At 49.9% G+C, this 25,217-nt stretch overlaps 1 protein-coding gene across 3 annotated transcripts in view; it reads right to left on the reverse strand.

Annotated features, from left to right (window-relative positions):
- Positions 1-20,705, reverse strand: part of RAB11FIP5 (RAB11 family interacting protein 5) — a 334,850-nt gene extending 314,145 nt beyond the window's left edge. Inside the window, exon 1 of one of the 3 annotated variants that reach the window (XM_085642763.1) lies at positions 19,529-20,705. In XM_085642763.1, coding sequence (XP_085498889.1) covers positions 19,529-19,890 — 362 coding nt within the window. In that variant the 5' untranslated portion in view covers positions 19,891-20,705. The remainder of the gene's footprint in view (positions 1-19,528) is intronic. The other 2 variants (XM_085642764.1, XM_085642767.1) reach the window with 2 other exon arrangements.
- Between the last annotated feature and the right edge of the window lie 4,512 nt (positions 20,706-25,217).

Consider the following 25,217-nt stretch of genomic DNA (forward strand, 5'->3'; position numbering starts at 1 on the left):
GCCGTGTGCGTACGGTAAGCTTACCGTACGCGCACTAGGCGATTTTTTTTAAAAATTATTAAATGTATTTTTCGTACTTTTTGGTCCTTCGTGGACGCCCTGACAAACGCTAGGGGGTCTGCAACTCTCTCCGTTGCCCCCTTTTCACGTTATCCACCTTTGTTTTTCAGTGCGAGAGACAGAAAATGGCGGCCGGCATTTTTCTGATTTCGACAGATTCGAATGTTTACAGTCATGTAACCACCAATCAGAATTGAGCTCGCGCACAGCACCGTACGGTAAGCTTACAGTAAGCGCACGGAGCGCGCTTACAGATATATATATTGATTTAAATGCTATTTTCTCAGGACCTACTGAACAGATTTACACCAGACCTGCAAAAGGCACATCTCTGACCTGAGGACTACCTCTCTGCCAAATTTCAAGTAATTCTGTTCAGCCGTTCGGGCTGTAGCTCGGACTAAAGGTCCTATGGGAAAATGCATGGGGAAAACGCGTTTTGGGGCCCCCCTTTTTTCTCAGCCCCCGCTTGACGAATCCCCCCCGAGACTTTCAGGGTAGAAGCGGAGCGGAGCGCCCCACCTATTTTGAAAATTTCGCGAGGATTCGTCAACCGGCGACAAAGTTATTCTAAATAGAAAGTTGCGGATTTCCTATGGAAACACGGTCCTAACTATAACTATCTACTGGCGACCGCCAGTAGATTTTATATCTATATCTATCTATCTATCTATCTATCTATCTATCTCTATATATCTATCTATCTCTATATATCTATCTATCTATCTATATATATATATATATATATATATATATATATATATATATATATATATATATATATATATATCTATATCTATATATCTATATATCTATATATATCCACAAACAGAAAAGCTCCTTCCGGATCTGCTGGGACCCTTGAGAGGTGGCTCACACACCAGCGGAGCACGCCGGCAAAGTTAATGTCCACACAAAACGAAATATATTCCGTGCGCTCTCAGTAATAAACAGGTAAATCACGAGGTAAATAATCCAAGAGTTTAATTCACACTACGCGTTTCGGCGACAAGCCTTGATCACGTGTGAAAATGTGTTACAAAACAGTCCTTAATAAAGCATTGAAGTTACGAGGTCATCACAATAGAAAGAGGACTGTGTTTAAGCAAAGGCAGTGGCCATCTTAGAATGGTAAAAACAGTGAAAAGTATTAATACAAAAGTAAACATTGCATGCTCAGAATAAATCCGAAAATCAAAGTTATAATTATTAATCAATGATGCAATATGGATCGCCTCCACAAGTGCGGAACGTCTCTATGGCTGCACTGTTGGACCAAAGAAATTATAAGGGTAGCATACACAGAAAAGAGTGGTTGCCATAGCAATGATGCCCCACACTCATAACACGAAAAATGCGTGAGCTAAAAAATGGGTCATGTGGATAACAAACTCCGGGCTAATGCCCAGGCAACCTCCTGGTTATGTTTATGTCTCGGGCTAAATAACGAGAACGGTTAGCATAATACTAAAATAGTATTGCTCTTCAAACATAAAATGTGTAAGTGATGACTAGGTCAATAGGACTTATCTTGAACCAAAGAGCGTGCTCATATGCTATATCAAGGAACCGTCAGTGGAGAAGATTGAAGTGATGAGCAAGTGAAGAGTGAAATCATGGAGGAAAAGGGTAGGATGCCCGTGCCAGTGAGTCAAAGTGAAGGGCTCCTTCCTTCTCTCCTGTAAATAATACAAAAAATGAACATGTCAGTGTAACGAATAACATAGCTCATAAAAGTAACACAATAAAAAGTTATATAGCATAGCATACACATCGAATAAGAGACTGTTAAAATGTAGAGAGGCAAAACAGCTAAAATTAGCTGTACATAGGTGAGCATAAGAACACGGTATGCTGGAAGGGTAACGAAGCAGTTAAGACATACCAATACTAGCTTGCTGTGATTACAGTTACATGGTACTTCATTGTTTCAGGTGGATTGACATTTCTTCGTCCATGTTCAATCCACCTGGGCTCTTTGTTTGAAAATCAATAATATACCTAGATTCACGTTGTCTGAGGTTAAGAGTTCTGTCCCCACCTCTGGGATTCCTAGGTATATGCTCCAAAATACAATAGCTCATGTCGTTGATGTTGGAACCATGTTTTAAGAAAAAGTGACGAGCAACGGGGTATTTGGGGTCATTATTGGTAATAGCCCTCAGATGCTCCATCACCCTCTTTTTGGTAGGACATGTGGTACTACCTATATACCAGAGTCCGCACGTACACTCAATGGCATAAATCACGAAACAGGTGCTACATGTGAGAAATTGTGTGATCCTCTTGGACACCCCACCATATGTCAGATTGTCTTTGAATGTGCTGTTTCTGCAGGCTTTGCAGTGGCCACATGGGAAAAATCCCATGAGGCCATGGCCAGTATTAGTGGTGCGATCAGTGATATCATTTCTGACTACTATGTCCCTTATGTTCCTATCCCTCCTGTAGGTTATACTGGGCCTGTCAGGAACCAGATTGCCAACCACCCCAACTGACTTCAGGATATCCCAATGTTTGGCGAAGATGCGTTGGATTCTATGCGCATCAGAATTGTATGTGAGGATCACCCGGACCGCATCAGCAGTATCTTTAGTGGTACTCTCTCCTCTGTCTTTAAGGGTGTCTGCCCTATCAATTCCTTCCGCGCGATCTTTCGCTTTCTTAAGAACCCAGTTGGGATAGCCTCTAGCTTGAAAACGGCTGACAATGTTATCCCTCTCTGCTAAGTATGCATCGGGATTGTTGCAATTTCTCTTTGCCCTCAGCAGCTCCCCATAGGGTATACTCCATTTGAGAGTATCAGGGTGGCTGCTGAGGGCATGCAGGATGCTGTTGCCCGCTGTCGCTTTCCGAAAAAGAGTGGTGCATATCTTGTTCTGTACTACCTCCAGTCCTACATCTAGAAAGTCAGTTTTGATGTCATTGATACTCCCAGACAGAACAATGTTGTAGCTGTTGGTATTCAGTTTCAAGATAAATTCCTCAGCTTCACCTCTGGTACCATTCCAGACGATGAACAAGTCATCAATGTAGCGACGCCACATGACAACTTTTCGGAAATCGGTTTCCAGGGTCCTGCTAGCTGTTATTTCTTGCTCCCAGTAGCCCATGAATAGATTGGCGAAACTGGGAGCAAAGCAGGAACCCATGGCAGTACCGTTCACCTGCCTGTAGAGGGCGCCATTGAAGGAAAAAATATTGTTTTTGAGACAAAAATCGATCATTTCCATAATCATACGGCTATGTTCCCTGTATCTGATCGGTCTTTGCCTCAAAAAGTACTCACAGGCTTCCATCCCCTGTTGGTGATTGATTATTGTGTACAGGGACTGGACATCCAGCACAATAAAGAGGTAGGCGGGCTCCCAGGTCAATTCCTCAATTTTACCAAGAAAGTCCTTAGTATCCCTCAAGTAACTAGGAAGGGATATGACAAATTCCCTTAAATGGTCCACATACTTCGAGATGTGTTCACTTACACTCCCTATGGAAGAGACAATGGGGCGACCAGGAGGTCTGACTTTATCTTTGTGGAGTTTCGGCAGTAAGTACAGTATGGGAAGTTTAGGATGGTCCCTTTTAAGATAGCAGAATTCTTCCCACACTAAGAGGCCCTTGTCTTTCCAATCAGTGAGTTTGTCCCAGATCTCTGTGATGCTCAAGTTATAGATGTCCCAAGATATAGTTATGTAAAAGTTGATGTCTTGGAGTTGTCTTAATGCTTCACTAATGTAATAGTCTCTGTCTAGGATAACCACATTACCCCCCTTATCTGCCGGGCGTATAACTAGAGTGGTGTCACTGGCTAGAGTTTTGAGTGCCTGTCTTTGAGTGTAAGATAAGTTGTTGGTGCGGCTACCCGAGTATTTTTTGCTGAATCTGAGATCAACCAGAGATTTAGCAATGCAGTCCTGGAAAGTGTCAATGTTGTCGTGGGGAAGAGGGGGCACAAAAGTAGATTTAATTTTGAAATTAGTGCACGCTGCTGACCCTTGAGTGAGATCCATATCCCCTAAGATTTGAGTGGTGCTGGTCTCACTATCATTGGATGTATTGTCATGCGCTAAATCAGCCAAAACCAAAAGATTATCAATATCATTGATCATAAGATTACCCATGACGTCATTATTGCTAAATCTCTGGTTGATCTCAGATTCAGCAAAAAATACTCGGGTAGCCGCACCAACAACTTATCTTACACTCAAAGACAGGCACTCAAAACTCTAGCCAGTGACACCACTCTAGTTATACGCCCGGCAGATAAGGGGGGTAATGTGGTTATCCTAGACAGAGACTATTACATTAGTGAAGCATTAAGACAACTCCAAGACATCAACTTTTACATAACTATATCTTGGGACATCTATAACTTGAGCATCACAGAGATCTGGGACAAACTCACTGATTGGAAAGACAAGGGCCTCTTAGTGTGGGAAGAATTCTGCTATCTTAAAAGGGACCATCCTAAACTTCCCATACTGTACTTACTGCCGAAACTCCACAAAGATAAAGTCAGACCTCCTGGTCGCCCCATTGTCTCTTCCATAGGGAGTGTAAGTGAACACATCTCGAAGTATGTGGACCATTTAAGGGAATTTGTCATATCCCTTCCTAGTTACTTGAGGGATACTAAGGACTTTCTTGGTAAAATTGAGGAATTGACCTGGGAGCCCGCCTACCTCTTTATTGTGCTGGATGTCCAGTCCCTGTACACAATAATCAATCACCAACAGGGGATGGAAGCCTGTGAGTACTTTTTGAGGCAAAGACCGATCAGATACAGGGAACATAGCCGTATGATTATGGAAATGATCGATTTTGGTCTCAAAAACAATATTTTTTCCTTCAATGGCGCCCTCTACAGGCAGGTGAACGGTACTGCCATGGGTTCCTGCTTTGCTCCCAGTTTCGCCAATCTATTCATGGGCTACTGGGAGCAAGAAATAACAGCTAGCAGGACCCTGGAAACCGATTTCCGAAAAGTTGTCATGTGGCGTCGCTACATTGATGACTTGTTCATCGTCTGGAATGGTACCAGAGGTGAAGCTGAGGAATTTATCTTGAAACTGAATACCAACAGCTACAACATTGTTCTGTCTGGGAGTATCAATGACATCAAAACTGACTTTCTAGATGTAGGACTGGAGGTAGTACAGAACAAGATATGCACCACTCTTTTTCGGAAAGCGACAGCGGGCAACAGCATCCTGCATGCCCTCAGCAGCCACCCTGATACTCTCAAATGGAGTATACCCTATGGGGAGCTGCTGAGGGCAAAGAGAAATTGCAACAATCCCGATGCATACTTAGCAGAGAGGGATAACATTGTCAGCCGTTTTCAAGCTAGAGGCTATCCCAACTGGGTTCTTAAGAAAGCGAAAGATCGCGCGGAAGGAATTGATAGGGCAGACACCCTTAAAGACAGAGTAGAGAGTACCACTGAAGATACTGCTGATGCGGTCCGAGTGATCCTCACATACAATTCTGATGCGCATAGAATCCAACGCATCTTCGCCAAACATTGGGATATCCTGAAGTCAGATGGGGTGGTTGGCAATCTGGTTCCTGACAGGCCCAGTATAACCTACAGGAGGGATAGGAACATAAGGGACATAGTAGTCAGAAATGATATCACTGATCGCACCACTAATACTGGCCATGGCCTCATGGGATTTTTCCCATGTGGCCACTGCAAAGCCTGCAGAAACAGCACATTCAAAGACAATCTGACATATGGTGGGGTGTCCAAGAGGATCACACAATTTCTCACATGTAGCACCTGTTTCGTGATTTATGCCATTGAGTGTACGTGCGGACTCTGGTATATAGGTAGTACCACATGTCCTGCCAAAAAGAGGGTGATGGAGCATCTGAGGGCTATTACCAATAATGACCCCAAATACCCCGTTGCTCGTCACTTTTTCTTAAAACATGGTTCCAACATCAACGACATGAGCTATTGTATTTTGGAGCATATACCTAGGAATCCCAGAGGTGGGGACAGAACTCTTAACCTCAGACAACGTGAATCTAGGTATATTATTGATTTTCAAACAAAGAGCCCAGGTGGATTGAACATGGACGAAGAAATGTCAATCCACCTGAAACAATGAAATACCATGTAACTGTAATCACAGCAAGCTAGTATTGGTATGTCTTAACTGCTTCGTTACCCTTCCAGCATACCGTGTTCTTATGCTCACCTATGTACAGCTAATTTTAGCTGTTTTGCCTCTCTACATTTTAACAGTCTCTTATTCGATGTGTATGCTATGCTATATAACTTTTTATTGTGTTACTTTTATGAGCTATGTTATTCGTTGCACTGACATGTTCATTTTTTGTATTATTTACAGGAGAGAAGGAAGGAGCCCTTCACTTTGACTCACTGGCACGGGCATCCTACCCTTTTCCTCCATGATTTCACTCTTCACTTGCTCATCACTTCAATCTTCTCCACTGACGGTTCCTTGATATAGCATATGAGCACGCTCTTTGGTTCAAGATAAGTCCTATTGACCTAGTCATCACTTACACATTTTATGTTTGAAGAGCAATACTATTTTAGTATTATGCTAACCGTTCTCGTTATTTAGCCCGAGACATAAACATAACCAGGAGGTTGCCTGGGCATTAGCCCGGAGTTTGTTATCCACATTTTTTTCTTTTAAACAATTTTTATTAGTTTTTCCCAACGTAGAACAACATGAAGTCCACATTGCATTCAGTATTCCTGTGAAGGATAACCAGGCCAGTGGGAACAATATCAAAGACAATAAGCTCGCAACAAAACCAGTCTAAACCCCCCACCCCACTCCCTCTCTACCCCCACCCCCCCTTGCCAGTGTGCCCGCCACGGGTTCTCCATCCAGTGGGGTGTAAGGTGCCCCACGCAACTAGGGAGCTAAACGCGGAATCAGAGGGCGAACCCCACCCACGTTTCCAAAAGTACCAAAGGCTGTACTCTACCCCTCACATGCATACCACCCCGAAGCCGGACCACCGTGCACAACATGATAAATTTGCACAAATAGCGATAGCCCCCGTGGAATATTCAGGCAGTCCCCTCCTGGGCAGTCTCCCCGGGAGTCCCAGCAGGTCCCTCCACACTCCTCCTAGGCCGGGCCGCGCCCGCCTGGCCCTCACCCCCCTCCTCTCGGTCCCCCAGGCGGCGAAGCTCCTCCACCAGCGCCCCCCACGCCCCGGCAGCCTCTTGCGCTTTGTCATTGGAAGTACGTCTAGCCAGCTGTAGGCGAAGCGTCCCTTCAGTCCCCGCCCAGGCCAGGAAGCTCACCCTCCACCTCCGAACACTCGGCCCCGTTCTTGCCTTCCAGTGCATGGTAAGCTCCCTCTTCGCCATTATCAGCCCCAGATCGATAAATTTGCTCGTGATTTTTGTACGGGGGGTATGTGGGAACCAAAGCAGAAGGCAAGTTCCCATGTCCACTGTCAACACTCGGTCAATCACGCGATTCAGGCACGCCACCACATCCGTCCAGTAAGAGCCCAACCCCGGGCAGGACCAGAACATATGGCCGAAATCAGCCCCCTCCGCGTGGCACCGGGGGCAGCCCGACGAGGAGCCCCCAAAATATTGCAGAATCTTCACCGGGGTTAAGTAGGCCCTGTGAAGAGTATAGAATTGAACCAATTGAAATCTAGCGTTGCGCGTGCCCTTCCAAGGTCGTTGCAGCAACTGCGACCACGTCGTCTCCGAGATAGGCCTGGCAAGGTCTCCCTCCCACCGCTCCCGCAGGGTCGTCAGGGGCGCGAGCCTCTCCGTGGACAGCCTCGGAGTTTGTTATCCACATGACCCATTTTTTAGCTCACGCATTTTTCGTGTTATGAGTGTGGGGCATCATTGCTATGGCAACCACTCTTTTCTGTGTATGCTACCCGTATAATTTCTTTGGTCCAACAGTGCAGCCATGGAGACGTTCCGCACTTGTGGAGGCGATCCATATTGCATCATTGATTAATAATTATAACTTTGATTTTCGGATTTATTCTGAGCATGCAATGTTTACTTTTGTATTAATACTTTTCACTGTTTTTACCATTCTAAGATGGCCACTGCCTTTGCTTAAACACAGTCCTCTTTCTATTGTGATGACCTCGTAACTTCAATGCTTTATTAAGGACTGTTTTGTAACACATTTTCACACGTGATCAAGGCTTGTCGCCGAAACGCGTAGTGTGAATTAAACTCTTGGATTATTTACCTCGTGATTTACCTGTTTATTACTGAGAGCGCACGGAATATATTTCGTTTTGTGTGGATATATATATATATATATATATATATATATATATATATATATATATATATATAGAGAATCCCTGCAGTCCCAGCAGGAAAGACGAGCCACTCCGGTTTTGCAGTTTATGTATTACGGGTTTATTTTGCAGCAGAAAAACGACGCGTTTCGATCTCAGCCGAGATCTTGGTCACATGACCTTGGGTAAGTTCCACATATATTTAAAAGGTGCAGTTCAAATGCACGGCGCAGCGTGCATGGTAACATAGAAAATATACTATGATGAGTCAGTTCGTTTTGTTCAATTAATTTTAAACCGAGAAAACAAAATAAACGTTAATGTCACAATATATTAGAAATGTTCCACTGTGCACGTTATAGTGGACATTGAAGATAAATTGAGTAAATGTATAGTACATATTCCCTACAACCAAAATGAGTGGCACTATGTGTCTGTAGATTATATTGTGTGTCAGGTGCCCATGCCTTGCGGCATCTAAAGTTTAAGCGATTAGGGTGTAAATATATATATATATATTCACTTAAAAAACCATAGGTTTCACACAAGTTATAGTTAGCTGTACATTTCACTCGTAAAAAACCAATGAAATTCCACGTTATAGTTAGATCAGGTAACTATAACTTGCGCGCCCACAATAAACTGCTGATGACGTCACATATTACATCACTCATGACATGGTCAGTGACATCATTCATGACATCAATGATGACATCTGAAATGACACATTGTGCATTGCGGTCGCGCAAGTTATAGTTACCTGATCTAACTAGAACATGGAATTTCATTGGTTTTTTACGAGTGAAATGTACAGCTAACTATAACTTGTGTGAAACCTATGGTTTTTTAAGTGAATTTGCAAGGTTTTTTAAATGCTAATTCCTAACTATAACGTGTGTGAAACCTATGGTTTTTTCAGTGAATTTGTACGGTTTTTTAAATGCTAAGTTATGTATTTATTTTTAAATTTTTTTTCTGGTTTTTCACCGTGCGCACACCCTGCGCGCACGGTGCGCTTCGCGCACCGTGCGCGCGCTGTGGACACTCGGTGCACTTCGCGCACCGAGCGCCCACGTTGCGCAGTTCATACCGCGCGCGCCTCGCCTTTTTTTACACAGTAACAATTTTTTTTTTTTCCCTTGCGGGTCCTTCAATTTATTTAATAAATGTGATTGTTATTGCGTTTTTTTTTTTTATTTATTTTTGCCGTGCGCGTACGGTAAGCTTACCGTACGCGCACTAGGCGATTGATGGTGCAGGCAGGCTGTGACAGGAGGGTTCCAGAGGCCATTGATGGTGCAGGCAGGCTGTGACAGGAGGGTTCCAGAGGCCATTGATGGTGCAGGCAGGCTGTGACAGGAGAGTTCCTGAGGCCATTGATGGTGCAGGCAGGCTGTGCACAACACTACCAGACGGTGGAAGTGGTAGGCAGCACTCCAGTGTCCACAGGCACCAAATTAAACCTCCAGCTGGCCTTCACAAAGCTGTGGAACAGATGCATGGAAAGCAGCGGACTGACAGACAGCCAGTGTGGTTGGTAGTCCTCCTGCCTGCCTCCATGCAGGTCAATACACCTCAATGGATGGCCCTAAATTCTCCAGTGATCAGGCACAACCCTGGGCATGAGGCCTGGACTTCTGGTTTGCAGCAGACCCTGCACAGGAGGTATGTGGTTCATGGAGGGGCATCAGACAAAGAAGCTACCCCTGGGAGATAAAACTATGGGGGTCTTGGGCCTTGACTGCTCATTACCACAGACACATTTCCTCAAGTGAGGATCACGTTAAAGACCTGCCGTCCACCAGAATCCAACAGACTGAAATCTAATATTCATAAAGACCAGAGACCGCTGGTGGGTGACTCTGTGACGTTTGCTGCAGCTGGCGGGCACTGGAACGGATGCGCCACGCTTGCCTACCTCCCACGCTCCTGTGACCTGACATTACCGTTGGCCCGCCATCGTGGCCAATCAATAATAACAGCGTGCGCTGCAGAATCAATGTACCTCATGAAATGCTTAGTCAGCGTCTCATCGTTTCCAACAGGAAACAGGGCTCTTTTCTCCTGCCAGTCCTCATTTCAGAGACGTAAGAGAATATTTTCTACAGCAAAAGAACTAAAAAAATTAATTTAAAAAAAAAAGGATATTTTGTTGACAATGCAATGCTCCTATCTAGGTTTCATAATGAGAAAATGCCAATAAAAAGTTCTTGAAAAATAATTAAACAAACATGGTCAAACTATGTAGGTCCGGCCATGCAGGTGCTGGACACACAAAGTTTGGGTACCAACCTTAAGAAGGAGCCCTGTCCAGCAGCAAATCTTCTCTGCCGAGAGCGGGATATTTCATCAAATTGAGGACATTTCTGAGGACTTCATCACAAGGGCCATCTTCAGATATTCAGCAATGGAAAGGTGAGGCTGCGATGTTGGCGCACAGGTCCTATACAATCTTTTCACTTCCTGAACACCTCATCCAGTCTGTTTCCAGTACTGCGGGCTTGGGCTTCCAGACAAGAATCCCAAAAAAAGGCCAAGCATTGGCAATGCCAAAAGTTCTGGCTTTATAGGAATGTTGTACGGTAATGTGAAGGATGACAAGTGGGTAGCATGGATTCATTATGTATGTGTGGAAGCAAGGAACTGCAGAATAATATTGGTGTAGATTGAAAGGTCAGGTGACAGTTGCTCTGTCAAGCCAGACCTAAAAATCCATCTAGGCTATAGACTGCCCTCTCCTCTGATCTGTGCCGCTGTCAGAGAAGAACACCTGAAATTATCTAGTTATCCAAGACACTTTTAAGTAACATTACAATGTCCTGTGTCTGCCCCTGAAAGTTCAAGCTCAGGCAGCTGGATAAATAAGCAAAATGATCACAGCTGTGTGGAGGACAAGCACTTTTGGTGGAAGCACACCACTTCTGCCCAATCTGAACATGCACGCCTGCCCAATCTGAACATGCACGCCTGCCCAATCTGAACATGCACGCCTGGCTCCCGGTATGTGGGAGGAGCCAAAGCCTCTGTCCTGGTTATTATCACATAAGTGTCTGGTGACAGCTGCGCTGTAAAGCCAGACCAACAAAAGGCAACCAGATGAGTCTGGTAAAGCCTTTCAACGCCTCAGTCATTCAAATAAACTATTGACAATCTGCTTTCACAATCACACATACAGTGGCCTGCTTTGCTCAAGCTTCGAGTGCCAAGCTCCAGGTCCGCTTTTTGTATAGTTGAATTTACCAGCACCATCTAGTGAGGGTGCGGAGGAAGGTTTGCCAGTCCCGGTGCAGTCCTATTTCCATCTTCTGAGACTACGTTCCAGCACTTCACCCATCTGCTGTCTCATCAGACGGCATGCCTACCCCAAGGATAGTGTCGCTCTACTCACAAGTGCATTCACTCACTACTCTCGCGTCAGACCCAGGTATTTCATCACTTCCGTACTGTACATAGCCCATTGCTTCACTGTGGTACAGTTCAGAGGGTCAACTTCTTCATATTAACTCCACGCCGCTGGCACACTCACGAGAGCGCCACCACCCTCAGGTGGATCCCTCCCAGACGGGACTCTTCATGTTGTCACCTTTCATCCCTCATGCACTACCTACAGGGCCACACCATGGCACTTCCTGGAGGTCTGTGCAAGTGTTTATTAAATAAATTATCCTTTTGAAAACTCAGACCACCACAGTAAGCCCCAGGATGGACTGCACCAATGCCCCATGCCTGGGTGCCAAGGCAAGCTAGCCACAAATATAATTTTGCCAAGGCGGCCACCGGTTTCAGAAGCCACGTCTGGTCAGCCGTACTGTCTGCAGCTTCCACTTGCCCGTAGTCAAGGAGAACAGGAAGCCGAAGGGAAGAACACTGCCACACACCCATTCGCGCAATCTCAGTCCTCTGATCCGGGCGCCATGATGCTTTGGGACATACAAGAGCTACATAAAGGGTTCACCCCTTTCCTCCCACAAGGGCCACACACCGGAGCACGACCACTGACTCAGTCAGTGAAATTCCTCTCCCTCACTTGCAGCTCCACCATTAAGTGAGGCCTTCCCCCAAGCACCTGCACTCTCGAGTGTTGGTGTTCGAGGTCCTCCTCCACCCGCAGGTTTCACCTGCGCCTCATCCCTGGTGGTCCAGTGGACCTCTGTCTCCATTCTCTTGCTCTGCTTTTTCTCTCCTTTTCACTCATTTTTTCCCGCACTTCTATCCCCCCTTCACTCTCCTTCTGGGTCTTTCCTCCATTTTCTATTGTTTTCCCCTCATCTCAATATCCCCCTTTCACTCCCCGGTGTCCTCTGTGTCTTTCCTCCTCTCTTTCTTACACTTTTGCTGCCTTATTTGCACTTCTCTCTCTTTTTGCCTTTTTCCTTTTTCAGCCCGTTTTTCCCCGCTTCTGCTGCCCCCGCAGACCCTCCCCCCCGCACGACCAGTGCGACCGGCCCAATCCAGCTCCCCTCCCCGCCTCCCAGCTGTCCGGCCCTTCCCGACCCCTATTTAATGGCGGCTGCTGCATGGCCGCACACCAGCTGCGCCTCCGTGCCCCAAAGGCAAGCTCGTCTTCGCCCGTCCGCGACCCGACTGCGACCAGCGCCAGGAACCCTGGATCTTTGCACCGCCAACGCTACGACCCAGCGCACTCCCCTCAGCCCTACGCTTTTCAACGTCTACATGGCTCCGCTCGCCCCCATCATCAGAACATACGGACTCAACATTGTGTCATACGCAGACAACACCCAACTCATACTCTCCCTATCCAACGAACCCAACACGCCAGACAACTTTCGAGAAGGCATGGAAGCAGTCGCCAAATGGATGAAAAACAGCTGCCTACAACTAAACACCAACAAAACGGAAGTACTCAAACCCAGACGCCTGGAACGACACCTGGTGGCCCCCGCCCTCGGAAGCCCGCCCACCCCCATGGACCACGCACGCAACCTGGGAATCATCCTGGTCTCAGAGCTCAAAATGGCCCGCCAGATCAACTCCGTCTCGTCCTCCTGCTTCCACACCCTCCGCCTCCTACGTAACACTTCAAATGGATCCCCCTCGAACACAGAAAGACCGTCACTCATGCCCTGGTCACCAGCAGGCTCGACTACGGCAACACACTATGCCAGAATAACCAAAAACCTCACCCGCAAGCTACAGAACATCCAAAACGCCGCCGCAAGACTGGTCCTCAACCTACCAAGACACTGCCACATCTCCCAGAACCTGCGCACACTCCACTGGCTTCCCACCGAAGCTAGAGTCACCTTCAAGATGCTAACCCACGCTCACAAGGCCCTCCACGACATCGGACCAGCATAACTGAATAGCCGACTCGAATTCCACACACCCCAAATTACCCTACGATCAGCCCAGCTCTCCTTCGCCATTGTCCCCCGCACCAGAAAGACCAGATCGGGAGGCCGCTCCTTCTTCCGCACGGCCAGAGCCTGGAACGACCTTCTGCTCCACCTCAGACAGATAACATCGCTCCCAATCTTCGCAAGAAACTTCAAAACCTGGCTCTTCGACAGACCCCCTCCTTGATGGACTGGAACCTGCAAACCCCCCCCCCCACACACCTTGAGACCCTTACGCAGTGCTTTAAATGGGCCGGTACTCACCTGTACTGAGTACCGGCACTTCTTAGTTTTATCACTCTGAGTACCGGCACTTCTCTAACGCCGAGGCGAGTACCGGTACTCATGAAGTGCTGGAGCTGGGGGCCTGTCTCTGACAGCCAAGGCACTTTTGTAGGCCTGAGCCGAGCCCCTGCTCAACTATTCAGCTTGTGCTCATTTGCATACCGTCGGGGTGTTCACCGTCATGCTGTGTTGCAGACAACGTTATTCCAGAAAGCCGTGGGAGGTAACCAGGTTCAAATGGCTTTAATCCCACCTGATTCTTTTGTCGGCTATTGTTTGTCTGCGATTGTTTTTGTGTGAGCGAAATACGAGCGAAAGGGGTAGAGAATAGAGACACTCTTGGAAAGTATATTAAAGGAAATGCGTTGAATGCTTGTGTATGCACGTCTGCTTGTTTCTTTCTGAATCACTCGAGAATATAGGGTATTGTGCTAAGCAACAGCAATTAACAGGAGGGATGTTGCAAATATTACAAAACAAGGACATGTTTAAATATCACCAGGTGTGTCTTTCGTTGTGTAATGAGTAAACAAATATTTATTGAAAGACATTGCTCATGTGTGCTGCAAGTAGTATATGAGTCAAAAAGCATGTCTTCCCCTAAGCACCGCCCCAAGCACCGCCCACTCGCCACATTTAAATGAGTACCTGCACTCCACCCCCCCCCCCCCCCCCCATTTAAAGCACTGCCCTTACGGGTTAGTAGTCGCGCTTAACAAACACCTGATTTGATTTGACACCCACTCGTGCAATCTCAGTCCTCTGATCCGGGCGCCATGATGCTTTGGGACATACAAGAGCTACATAAAGGGTTTACCCCTTTACTCCCACCCGGGCCACACCAGATGACCCGGCTGGCACCTTCTGCATGATGAAAGTCACCCAGGGCTCTTGATTGCCATGGCACCGACCCCCAGACGTCGTCAGCATGCACCAGTTTTCTGTACATATAGTAATGCGACATCAACTCATCCTGTTGCTATTGGAGTTATTTGTTGCCAAACAAGAGCTTTCTCCTGAGGTCAGGGGTCACCTTAAGGGTAACAGGACTTGTCTGGAGTCCGGTGACCAAAGTTGTTCGACAATATGACTTGTGCAAATTATCTCAATATTTGCAAATGTTGGTTTCCGTCTTGGGGCGGCCCGGCAACGAGTTAAACTCTCCTGCCAAGTGCTTTATAAAATAATGCATGGGGGCCTGGAACATTCCTGTCTGTGTGTGCTCCAAGTGTAGAAACACGCGCTTCGTTTAAGCAGATAACAAGAGCGCGGCGCATGCCAGAGCATTGCTAATATCGAAGGTGCTGGCTTGACACAATGGCGCCTCGTGCCAGGCAGGCCTTGTGATCAGGTCGACCAGGCACATCCCGGACATACACAAGGGCCCTCGGGGCTTGTATCGCGCAGTAAAACTCTTTACCTGGCAGGAGCAGGCCGCGCGCTCCTAACACTGCTGACTAACACTCGGTGCGCCTGCCAAGTATGCGCCGGGACCACTGACCCTGCACGCCAGCCAGCTTCTGCGGGGTGTGAAAAAGGGGCCAGCAAACAGAGGCATGACAGGCAAGGATTGTTATTCAGGTTGCAAACACACAGCTGAGTCAATCCTGCCTGGGATTAAGAACAACCAAAAAGATGCCCTTGGGTTGCAACAAAACTATTCCATCTGCTGAGAACCGACATCACAGGTAAGCTGCGGCTAAGGCGAGCTTTGAATCAGGCGATATAAAAAGGCTCAGACCGAGCAGGGGGTGTGGTTAAAAACCACCAAATCTCATGCCGGGACATGAGCGCGCAGACGCCACCAACTCCTTGCCAAGACGCCTCTCGCGCCAGCCGACAGCAAACACGTGCTGCCCACGTGAAGGGGGAGGCTGGCAGCTCAGATGGAACTTTTTAAAGGGGTGGTCGACCGTGTATGTACCCGTAAAATGTCTGTTACGCATGCATCCTTGCGGCTCCCAAACACACACACAGTAAAGTTTGCTGGTGTATATAGACGAGCCTGAATGTCTTACTCTCCACACACCTCCTACAAAGAGGAACCCCGAGTTTCAAGCCAAAGGCACCATAGATCCCTCTCATAGCATCTTAAACAAACAGTGTGTTTACACGTTTATACAGAAGCAAGCTTCACTTTATACAGAAGCAAGCTGCAGTTTATACAGTGTGTTTACATGTTTATACAGAAGCAAGCTGCAGTTTATACAGAAGCAAGCTGCAGTTTATACAGAAGCAAGCTGCAGTTTGAGGCAAGCTGCAGTTTGAGGCAAGCTGCAGTTTAAACAGACGCAAGCTGCAGTTTAAACAGACGCAAGCTGCAGTTTAAACAGACGCAAGCTGCAGTTTAAACAGACGCAAGCTGCAGTTTAAACAGAAGCAAGCTGCAGTTTAAACAGTGTGTTTACACGTTTATACAGAAGCAAGCTGCAGTTTATACAGACGCAAGCTGCAGTTTATACAGACGCAAGCTGCAGTTTATACAGACGCAAGCTGCAGTTTATACAGAAGCAAGCTGCAGTTTAAACAGAAGCAAGCTGCAGTTTAAACAGAAGCAAGCTGCAGTTTATACACAGACGCAAGCTGCAGTTTATACACAGACGCAAGCTGCAGTTTATACACAGACGCAAGCTGCAGTTTATACAGACGCAAGCTGCAGTTTATACAGACGCAAGCTGCAGTTTATACAGACGCAAGCTGCAGTTTATACAGACGCAAGCTGCAGTTTATACAGACGCAAGCTGCAGTTTATACAGACGCAAGCTGCAGTTTATACAGAAGCAAGCTGCAGTTTATACAGAAGCAAGCTGCAGTTTATACAGAAGCAAGCTGCATTTGGTTGGGCCTTAAAGAAAGGACTGGTTCACTTGAGCGAAGCCGCTTTTGCTCTCAGAAACCTGCGGGCCCTTAACTTATATGCCATGATGTGCAAACTGTCCAGCAACACCCAAACCGGAGCTCAGGTCCCAAGAACACACGTGGACTTCATCCAGATGCCAGGACGTTAGTGGGCAAAGCAAGGAAGTGAGACTGCACTGGGCACGCCTGGGTTGGCCATCGCTGACATGATGTTTAGAGGAATGCCCACGAGCAGGGGTTCCAAAGTTTATCTGAATGAAAGCTTTAGGTCTCCAGAAGCATCACGTTTTATGCACCTCTGTGGGGCTGACCCTCAATAGCTACTCAATTTTAATAGTGGCCCTCAAACTTTGAGCGGTTAACTATCAGCAACCAGTTTTCTAGTGGTTACTTCTGGCCTCTCAGTGCACTCTCTGGAGGATGGAATGGAAGTGGTGGGGTGCCCGATTATTGTCCATGAATTTCCTCAGACCTGAGCAACGCTGACCACCTCACCACAACCCAGCATCTTGGAAACAGCATCTGAGAGAAGGTGGAGCGCGGTCCTACTCGCTTCAGTTCACCGTTGATTTACAAGGTCGATACAAACCCTTACAACATGGATCCATAGAATAGAATTTAGATATAGAGTCAGGTATGGTCATTTGTTTCCCCTGCCAGGCCCTCAACAGGCAACCACCACCGCCACAACCACCGCCACCACCACCGCCACCGCCGCCACCGCCACCACCGCCACCACCACCACACCCAATCCATATTCCCGCCGCCTCCCTTCTCTGAAGCCCAATGTCCTGTAACACAAGGTCCCACTTGGCCCACGGCTCAAACTGTACATTCCTCACCCCTGTTTCTTACAACGCCTCCCACCACTCAAACAGGATCCAGTTCTAACTGGTGTCCTACTGCGCGGCACCAGTAAAATCCAGCCCGGACTCCTAAAACCACAAACACTCAGGCTATTCCTCAAACCCCCACCCTCACATTACCACTCCCAGGCCATTCCTCAAACCCCCAACCATCACATTACCACTCCCAGGCCATTCCTCAAACTCCCACCCTCACATTACCACTCCCAGGCCATTCCTCAAACCCCCAACCATCACATTACCACTCCCAGGCCATTCCTCAAACCCCCAACCATCACATTACCACTCCCAGGCCATTCCTCAAACTCCCACCCTCACATTACCACTCCCAGGCCATTCCTCAAACTCCCACCCTCACATTACCACTCCCAGGCCATTCCTCAAACTCCCACCCTCACATTACCACTCCCAGGCCATTCCTCAAACTCCCACCCTCACATTACCACTCCCAGGCCATTCCTCAAACTCCCACCCTCACATTACCACTCCCAGGCCATTCCTCAAACTCCCACCCTCACATTACCACTCCCAGGCCATTCCTCAAACTCCCACCCTCACATTACCACTCCCAGGCCATTCCTCAAACTCCCACCCTCACATTACCACTCCCAGGCCATTCCTCAAACTACCACCCTCACATTACCACTCCCAGGCCATTCCTCAAACTCCCACCCTCACATTACCACTCACAGGCCCATCGCTTCACACCTGTAGACTGTGTTTAGCCTCTCATCATCAAAACCCTACTGCTGCCCCCCCAGGCATCTTTATGCCACAGCTAAAGTGCTTAAACCCACCCCCACTTCTACATCTTGCTCAAGCCCCACACCCCGAGTTCTGCTCCACATATGCCCATCAATCCACATGTAACCCTTTAACACCTCACTCCTGCCCCCCTAAAATCCAAATATGCACCCACTCCTTGACACCACTCCGCTTGGACCAACCACCCAGCACCGAAATCACACCCTACATTTATACCCCATACTCAACTCACTCCTTTGGCCTGTGCCTTCCTACCTCAGGCCTCACGCCCCCATACAACTTATGGTATACCCTTCACAACCCCACCCACCCTCTGGTCCTGCCCTCATTACTGCCTCTCACACCCACATCCCCAGCCCTCAAACCTTAAAAGTTACTGCCCTATGCCCCACCCACCCTTAGCCCTCCCATACTCAGCTGGCCTGCCCCACCTCCTACCAGTAAAGGGACATTTAAAGGCATTGGCAAAGTGAGCTCTGGCCCAGGGCCCCGTCTTAAGGGCCCCCATTGGAGCCAGTTCTGTTCTGCAAGGGTCTTGCCCTCATGACCTTTAATAATTATTAAACACATGGTTTTAAATACCGTTTTCCTTTATTTTTAATGTGGGTGATGTGAGGGTCTATTATAGACATTTTGCATAGAAATGTTGAGTTTATGTTTAGTTCAAAATCCATTAAAAATAGTTTTTTTTTATATCAAAATAGGAGCTTATGCGAAATGGGAAGGGGTCGCAGAAATGATTTGTAGTAATATCAGTGAGCTGCTGCTGTGTTGCGATATTGAAAACACACGTCACTGTCTCTGAATATTAGATGTAAACACATTTACAATCTGGACGAGCATGCCTGTGTGCTGTCAGTGACCCGGCCAAAGAGGGCACGGAAGACCTGAAATTGGAACATAAATTCAAAGCTGTTCCGAACAGGGTCCCCTAAAACAGTTTTGGCCCAGGGCCCCCAAAATCCCTAAGATGTCCCTGCCCCAGTGCCTACCCCTCAACGCCCCATCTCCCCTCAGCCCTACCCCTCACCGCCCCTGTCCCACCCCCGCACTCACTGTTCTTGGCTGGAGCGCCCCTCCTGCAGCAGCCTGTCCAAGGGCAGGCTGGCCTGGCCCAGGAACTTGTCCATGCCGATGAGGGCGCGGTGCATGACGACGAGCATCAGATCGGGCTGCGGGGCCCCGGGCCCCGGCGGGGGCAGCTCGAAGGAGCACTCCTCGGCCCACTCGGCCTGGCCCGTGCTTTTCTCGGCCACGGCCGTGCTGAAGCGCTCCTTGCCCAGCTGGATGATGGTGAAGGCGTCGCTGGTGCCATGCTTGCCCTTCAGCCGCAGCCCCCGGGCCCGCAGCACCGTCACCTGCACGTGGGTGGGCAGCCAGGCAGCCCCCGGAGGGGGCTCGGGCCGCAGCAGGGACATGTCAGGCGGGAGGGCTGGGGGGCATGGGCAGAGTGGGGAGGGGTGGTAAGAAGGGAGGGGAGAAGGGGAGAGGTGCTGTGGTGTGAAGGAGCTGAGGAGGCAGGGAGCCTGGCAGGAGAGAAGGAGAAGATTCGGAGCTGTGAGGTGTGGGGGGGGGGGGGAGAATCAGCTGCTGCAGTCCTCACGCCTGTGTTGAATGGTCAGCTGCTGGGGTGGGGGGGGGAGGGGGGGCTTTAGCTGCTGGGGTGAGAGGTTCAGATGGAGAAAGAACCCTTTAGCTGCTGGGGTGAGGGATCCAGATGCAGGGATGGCCCTTCAGCTCCTGGGGTGAGGGGTCCAGCGGGTATGAGGGGTTCAGATGGAGGGAGGGCCCTTCAGCCGGTGGGTGGGTTGAGGGTCCAGCGGGGGGGAGGGCCCTTCAGCTGCTGTTGTGAGAGCGCTGGCCCGCCTGCCGCAGCTCTGCTCCGGGCGGTGAAGTTTGCTGTCCTGTTTGTGCTTTATGAGCTCGGCTCTGCTGGGAGAGGGGGAGGGCCGGTCCCAGCCCTGCAGCGGCGGCGCCTCCGCCTCCTCCTCCCGCAGCAGCGCAGGCAGGGGCCGGCCGGGGGCTCCTCCTACAGCCGGCAGCCGGCGGCTGGAGGCTGGACAGGAGCGGCGCTGGGACCTCTCCGCCTACGCTACTGGGAAGGAGCCCACCTACTACAACCTACACTACTACGGAGGAGCTAACCCCTACTACAACCTACACTACTACGGAGGAGCCCACCCCTACTACAGCTGGAGGCTGGACAGGAGCGGCGGTGGGACCTCTCCGCCTACGCTACTGGGAAGGAGCCCACCTACTACAACCTACACTACTAGGAAGGAGCCCATCCCTACTACAACCTACACTACTAGGAAGGAGCCCACCCCTACTACAGCTGGAGGCTGGACAGGAGCGACGCTGGGACCTCACCGCCTACACTACTAGGAAGGAGCCCACCTACTACAGCCTACACTACTACGGAGGAGCCCACCCCTACTGAGGCTGGACAGGAGCGGCGCTGGGACCTCACCGCCTACACTACTACGGAGGAGCCCACCCCTACTACAACCTACACTACTAGGAAGGAGCCCACCCCTACTACAACCTACACTACTACGGAGGAGCCCACCCCTACTACAGCTGGAGGCTGGACAGGAGCGACGCTGGGACCTCACCGCCTACACTACTAGGGAGAATGCCACCTACTACCATCTACACACTACTAGGGAGGAGCCCACCTACTACAGCTGGACAGGGAGGAGCGGCGCTGGAGTCTCACCATCTACACTACTAGGGAGGAGCCCACCACTACTACAACTGGACAGCCGTGCTGGCTGCGGAAGGAGCGGCGTTGGAGCCTCATCATCTACACTACTAGACAGGAGCCCCCCTCTACCACTGCTGGACAGGGAGGTAGCAGTGCTGGCTGGAGGCTCACCACTTACAACCTACACTACTAGGGAGGAGCCCAACTGCAACAACATACAATACTAGGGAGAAGACCCCCTACTACAACCTACACTACTAGGGAGGCGCCCACCCCTACTAGAGCTGGACAGGCACGTAGCAGTGCTGGTTCGCAGGAGGAGCAGCGCTGGAGCTGCTCAACCTACACTACTTGGGATGAGCCCAACTGCAACAACCTACAATATTAGGGAGAAGCCCACCTACTGCAATGTACACTTCTAGGAAGGCGCCCACCCCTACTACAGCTGGACAGGGACCGCAGTGGTCCTGGCCACAGGAGTGGTGCTGGTGCCTCACAGCTTACTAGACAGGAGCCCCCCTCTACCACTGCTGGACAGGGAGGTAGCAGTGCTGGCTGGAGGCTCACCACTTACAACCTACACTACTAGGGAGGAGCCCAACTGCAACAACATACAATACTAGGGAGAAGACCCCCTACTACAACCTACACTACTAGGGAGGAGCCCACCCCTACTACAGCTGGACAGGGAGGTAGCAGTGGTGGCCGCAGGAGGAGCAGCCCTGGAGCCTTACCACCTACAATTACGCTACGAGGGATGATTCCACCCCTACTACAGCTGGATAGGGAGTTAGCAGTGCTGGCCGCACAATGAGCAGCACTGGAGGTGCACCACCTACAACCTACACTACTAGGGAGGAGCCCACCCAAACTATCACCTACACTACTAGGGAGGAGCCCCCCTCTACTACAGCTGGACAGGGAGGTACCAGTGCTGGCTGTAGGAGGAGCAGCGCCGTCTGGAGGCTCACCACCTACAACCTACACTACTAGGGAGGAGCCCAACTACAACAACCTACAATAGTAGGGAGAAGCCCACCTACTACAACCTACACTACTAGAGAGGAGCCCACCCCAACTATCACCTACACTACTAGGGAGAAGCCCCCCTCTACTACAGCTGGACAGGGAGGTAGCAGTGCTGGCTGTAGGAGGAGCAGCGCCGTCTGGAGGCTCACCACCTACAACCTACACTACTAGGGAGGAGCCCAAATACAACAACCTACACTACTAGGGAGGAGCCCACCCCAACTATCACCTACACTACTAGGGAGAAGCCCCCCTCTACTACAGCTGGACAGGTAGGTAGCAGTGCTGGCTGTAGGAGGAGCAGCGCGGTCTGGAGACTCACCACCTACAACCTTCACTACTAGGGAGGCGCCCACCCCTACTAGAGCTGGACAGGCATGTAGCAGTGCTGGCCGCAGGAGGAGCAGCGCTGGAGCTGCTCAACCTACACTACTAGAGAGGAGCCCAACTGCAACAACCTACAATACTTGGAAGAATCCCAACTACTACAACCTTCACTACTAGGGAGTAGACCATCCCTACTACAGATGGACAGGCAGTAGCAGTGCTGGTCGCAGGAGGAGCAGCGCTGGAGCTGCTCAACCTACACTACTAGAGAGGAGCCCAACTGCAACAACCTACAATACTTGGGAGAATCCCACCTACTACAACCTTCACTACTAGGGAGTAGACCATCCCTACTACAGATGGACAGGCAGTAGCAGTGCTGGTCGCAGGAGGAGCAGCGCTGGAGCTGCTCAATCTACACTACTAGGGAGGAGCCCAACTGCAACAACCTACAATACTTGGGAGAATCCCACCTACTAAGCCTACTCTACTAGAGAGTACCATCCCTACTACAGATGGACAGGCAGTAGCAGTGCTGACTAGGGAGGAGCAGCCCTGGAGCCTCACCACCTACCACCTGCACTACTAGGGAGAAGCCCACCTACTACAACCTACACTACAAGGAAGGAGCCCACACCTACTACAGCTGGACAGGGAGGTAGCAGTGCTGGGGCCTCACCACCTGCAATCTACACTACTAGGGAGGAGCCCACCCTACCATAGCTGGACAGGGACCGCAGCAGTCCTGGCCACAGGAGTAGCGCTGGTGCCTCACAGCGTACAACCTACACTACTAGGGAGGCACCCACCTACTACAACCTACACTACTATAAAGGAGGCAATCCCAACTGCAGCTGGACAGGGGACATCAGCCCTGGGTACAGGAGGAGCACTGGACCCTCAGCTACTACCACCTACACTACTAGGGAGGTGCCCACTGACTACAACCTACACTACTAGGTATGAGCCCTTTCTGCACTGCACCTGGACATGGGAGCAGCAGCCATGGCCTCAGGAGGAGTAGCGCTGCACCCTCAGCTAGTACCACCTACACTACTAGAGAGGAGCCTCCCACACTCTGCTGCTAGACAGAGCCCTCAGCAGTCCTGTATATACTACAGCAGGAGTAGTACTGGACCCTCCGCTACTACCACCTACACTACTAGAGAGGAGCCCTCCACACTCTGCAGCAGGACTGGAGCCGCAGCAGTCCTGAGTTCAGGAAAAGCACTGGACCATCAGTTGTTATTACCTACACTACACTGGAGGAGGCCACTTACTACAACCTACATTAATAGGGAGGAGCCCATCTCTACTGCAGCTGGACAGGGGTCGCAGCAGTTCTGGCCATAGAAGTAGCGCTGGAGCCTCATCCCCTACTACAATCTACACTACTAGGGAGAAGCCCACTCCTACTACAGCCTCCTACATTACTAGGGAGAAGCCCACTCATACTGCAGCCTCCTACATTAATAGGGAGGAGCCCACCCTACTGCAGCCTACAATACTAGGGAGGAGCCCACCCTACTGCAGCCTACAATACTAGGGAGGAGCCCACCCCTACTGCAGCCTACAATACTGGGGAGGATCCCACCCCTACTGCTGCCTACAATACTAGGGAGGATCCCACCCCTACTGCTGCCTACAATACTAGAGAGGAGCCCACCCTACCGCAGACTACAATAGTAGGGAGGAGCCCACCCATTCTGCAGCCTACAATACTAGAGAGGATCCCACCCCTACTGCAGCCTACAGTACTAGGGTGGAACCCACCCCACTGCAGCCTACAGTACTAGGGAGGATCCCCCCCCTACTGCAGCCTACAATACTAGAGAGGATCCCACCCATACTGCAGCCTACAGTACTAGGGAGGATCCCACCCCTACTGCAGCCTACAGTACTAGGGAGGATCCCATCCCTACTGCAGCCCACAATACTAGAGAGGAGCCCACCCTTACTGCAGCCTACAATACTAGAGAGGATCCCACCCATACTGCAGCCTACAGTACTAGGGAGGATCCCACCCCTACTGCAGCCTACAGTACTAGGGTGGAACCCACCCCACTGCAGCCTACAGTACTAGGGAGGATCCCACCCCTACTGCAGCCCACAATACTAGAGAGGAGCCCACTCCGACTGCAGCCTACAATACTAGGGAGGATCCCACCCCTACTGCTGCCTACAATACTAGAGAGGAGCCCACCCCTACTGCAGCCTACAATACTAGGAAGGAGCCCACCATTACTGCAGCCTACAATACTAGAGAGGAGCCCACCCCTACTGCAGCCTACAATACTAGGAAGGATCCCACCCCTACTGCTGCCTACAATACTAGGAAGGAGCCCACCATTACTGCAGCCTACAATACTAGAGAGGAGCCCACCCCTACTGCAGCCTACAATACTAGGAAGGAGCCCACCATTACTGCAGCCTACAATACTAGGGAGGAGCCCACCCTACCGCAGACTACAATAGTAGGGAGGAGCCCACCCCTACTGCAGCCTACAATACTAGGGAGGATCCCACCCCTACTGTAGCCCACAATACTAGAGAGGAGCCCACCCTTACTGCTGCCTACAATACTGGGGAGGATCCCACCCCTACTGCTGCCTACAATACTAGGGAGGATCCCACCCCTACTGCTGCCTACAATACTAGAGAGGAGCCCACCCTACCGCAGAC

This window comes from Triturus cristatus, chromosome 2_2, assembly GCF_964204655.1.
Source record: "Triturus cristatus chromosome 2_2, aTriCri1.1, whole genome shotgun sequence".
Lineage (NCBI taxonomy): Eukaryota > Metazoa > Chordata > Amphibia > Caudata > Salamandridae > Triturus > Triturus cristatus.